General features: G+C 38.6%; 1 protein-coding gene across 3 annotated transcripts in view; it reads right to left on the reverse strand.

Moving 5' to 3' along the window:
* LOC119586520 (rab GTPase-activating protein 1-like) overlaps window positions 1-2,298 on the reverse strand; it is a 36,962-nt gene that overhangs the window by 27,717 nt on the left and 6,947 nt on the right. For all 3 annotated transcript variants that reach the window (XM_037935271.1, XM_037935272.1, XM_037935270.1), the window contains exons 3-7: window positions 1,954-2,185; window positions 1,469-1,667; window positions 1,166-1,349; window positions 714-872; window positions 18-233 (exon numbers count right to left, since the gene is read on the reverse strand). In XM_037935271.1, coding sequence (XP_037791199.1) covers window positions 18-233; window positions 714-872; window positions 1,166-1,349; window positions 1,469-1,667; window positions 1,954-2,185 — 990 coding nt within the window. The remainder of the gene's footprint in view (window positions 1-17; window positions 234-713; window positions 873-1,165; window positions 1,350-1,468; window positions 1,668-1,953; window positions 2,186-2,298) is intronic.

Consider the following 2,298-nt stretch of genomic DNA (forward strand, 5'->3'; position numbering starts at 1 on the left):
CCAATTTCTAGTCTTACCATCTCCAGGAGATTCATGTCAGCATGTTTAACCCTGCGGCCTGGGGCAACAAGAAGCCCGAAGCAACGTTGCACGCACAAATCTTCTAAGCTTGCATGGATCGCGTTGGCCTGGGTGCTTGGGGGAGCCGGGGAGACAGTCAGGATGAGCTGCTTTTCAATGTTACTTCGCAACTTGAAGAATTCTTTGTCGCGGGGAACTACATTGAAATTACCCTGTGGACAGAAGTTTTTCTTGTCGAGATTTCATCTCCTGGGCACTATATCATGTTCTTATTCCATCCACATAATATACAATTGGGCTATTTTCTGCAGGGCCCAATTCTTGTGATAATCAAGGCAAAGGCATACATATAAAAGACATACACATACACAGATTTTACATTTTAAGAGTACAATTTAATCAACTCATTGTGCCATATTGGCATGATATATAAGTACACTCCATTTCCACTGTGATTTTAGTTTTTTGTCTTTATGTTCAAAAACTTACATGTACATTTTATTGTATTCTGAAAAAACCTATATTTAGTTTTCTACCTTTTTTACATATCATGTGTTATAGTTCTCATATTTCATAATGTAGGATAAGCTGAAGTAAATTCTATTATGGCAAAAAAGGAGCAGAGGGAATATGTTATGCTAGGAAATATACCCTGAAGTTGTAGATAATAACTGTAGTTCTGAGTCTCTTACCTTGCTATCCTCTTCCTTAATTTCTAGCGATATGTCGAATAGGTGTTCATATTCTGAGTGATGTTGTCGGGTTTGATGTTGCTCCTCTTCCTTTTTTATCATTTTGCTCTTGGGAATTCTGCGGAATGCTGCGGCAAAAGTAATGAGAACACGAGCAACCTTGAGGAAAGAGAGAGAAATAACTGTTAACTTCTTCGTTATCAATATAGCAATCTGCCAGAAGTACAACTGGCAACTAAAGATAAGCCTATTATCAACTACACATACAATGAGTAATATATAGAAAAATCAATTAACATTCAGCTATAATATGAAAACAAGTATGAATCTGGGACTCAAATCAAACAAGACTTCATTTCAATGGCAGTATGAAGTATGATGTCCTAAATCACATTGTATAAACATGAATATGGTTTTTCCTTTCATTTGATTTATTTTGCTTGTATACTTACAGCCTCAGGAATCTGACAGCGAAATACATGACACTGGAATATGGCGGTCTCATGTGTGTCCCCATGTGATGAAGTGAATGCAAAACATCTTGCTTCTGAGGTGTCCACTTTCCCCCGTGCACAAAACAGGATGCGATGAATTTTGAAACGTGTCATCTCAGAGCTTGTAGTTGCATCATAAATTCTGTAGAACAAATATATATATATTCCTCATTCCCTATGTCTCTAAACTGTCACTAAAGCCCCTTTTTACCTCATGAAATACATTTTAAGAGCAGAGAACCAATCATATTAAAGACTTACATGACGTAGCCCTCAGAGTTTGACGGGACAGACACAGAGACCTCAAGGGCCTGCTCCTGTGCTTGATCATTTAGTATGGCCATGTTGCGTTGGATCTCAGCCTCACTTCGAGGGGCATTGATGGAGGCTGCTCCCAGGTATGTTACTCTATTGAATATTGTATAATCGCCACTCCCGTCCTCTGCCTGAACTCTCTCCACTGGAAAATGGAAGATTTAGTGAAGCTTAATATCAAGATATTTTCCTACTCTTCTAATTATTCAATCTAATTTGCAATGCTATGATATCTTCAGAGCTAAAGTATTTAATTCTTATTATGATTTATGCAGAATATCATGTACCTTTTGGTCAACTGAAGGACAAGTGGGAAATGAACCATCAGAAAAGGATATAGACTACATGGGGTATCAATAGCATACATGACAGTCCTTCCCGTCTTAATAAGCAAGAAACAAGTCATCTTTGGCATTATGTGCTGAACTCACTGTCATCGTCTGATGCAGTCTGCGAAAAGCTAGGATTGTTTTCCCCAAGGTTTCTATTGTCAATTAAGTTCTCCGAGTTGCTGCACAAGTCCTCGCTCAGAGTAGACGTCTGAGTGTCCAGGATCGGCAGGGCATCGCAGGGAGTGTCATCGTCTTTCTTTGTGCTAGAGTTTGCGCTTGTGTCGAGGCTGCCATTTGGAGAAGAACTGTCTTGGGCTTTTTCCTTCATTACCTGCAATAGGTTGAGGGTGAACTAATAACATCATATGTAATAGAGATAATTGAACTAATCTATTCATGCACTGTGAATCCTATTCTAAGATTTATGGATATATTTTTTGTCCT

This window comes from Penaeus monodon, chromosome 21 (genome assembly GCF_015228065.2).
Source record: "Penaeus monodon isolate SGIC_2016 chromosome 21, NSTDA_Pmon_1, whole genome shotgun sequence".
Classification (NCBI taxonomy): domain Eukaryota; kingdom Metazoa; phylum Arthropoda; class Malacostraca; order Decapoda; family Penaeidae; genus Penaeus; species Penaeus monodon.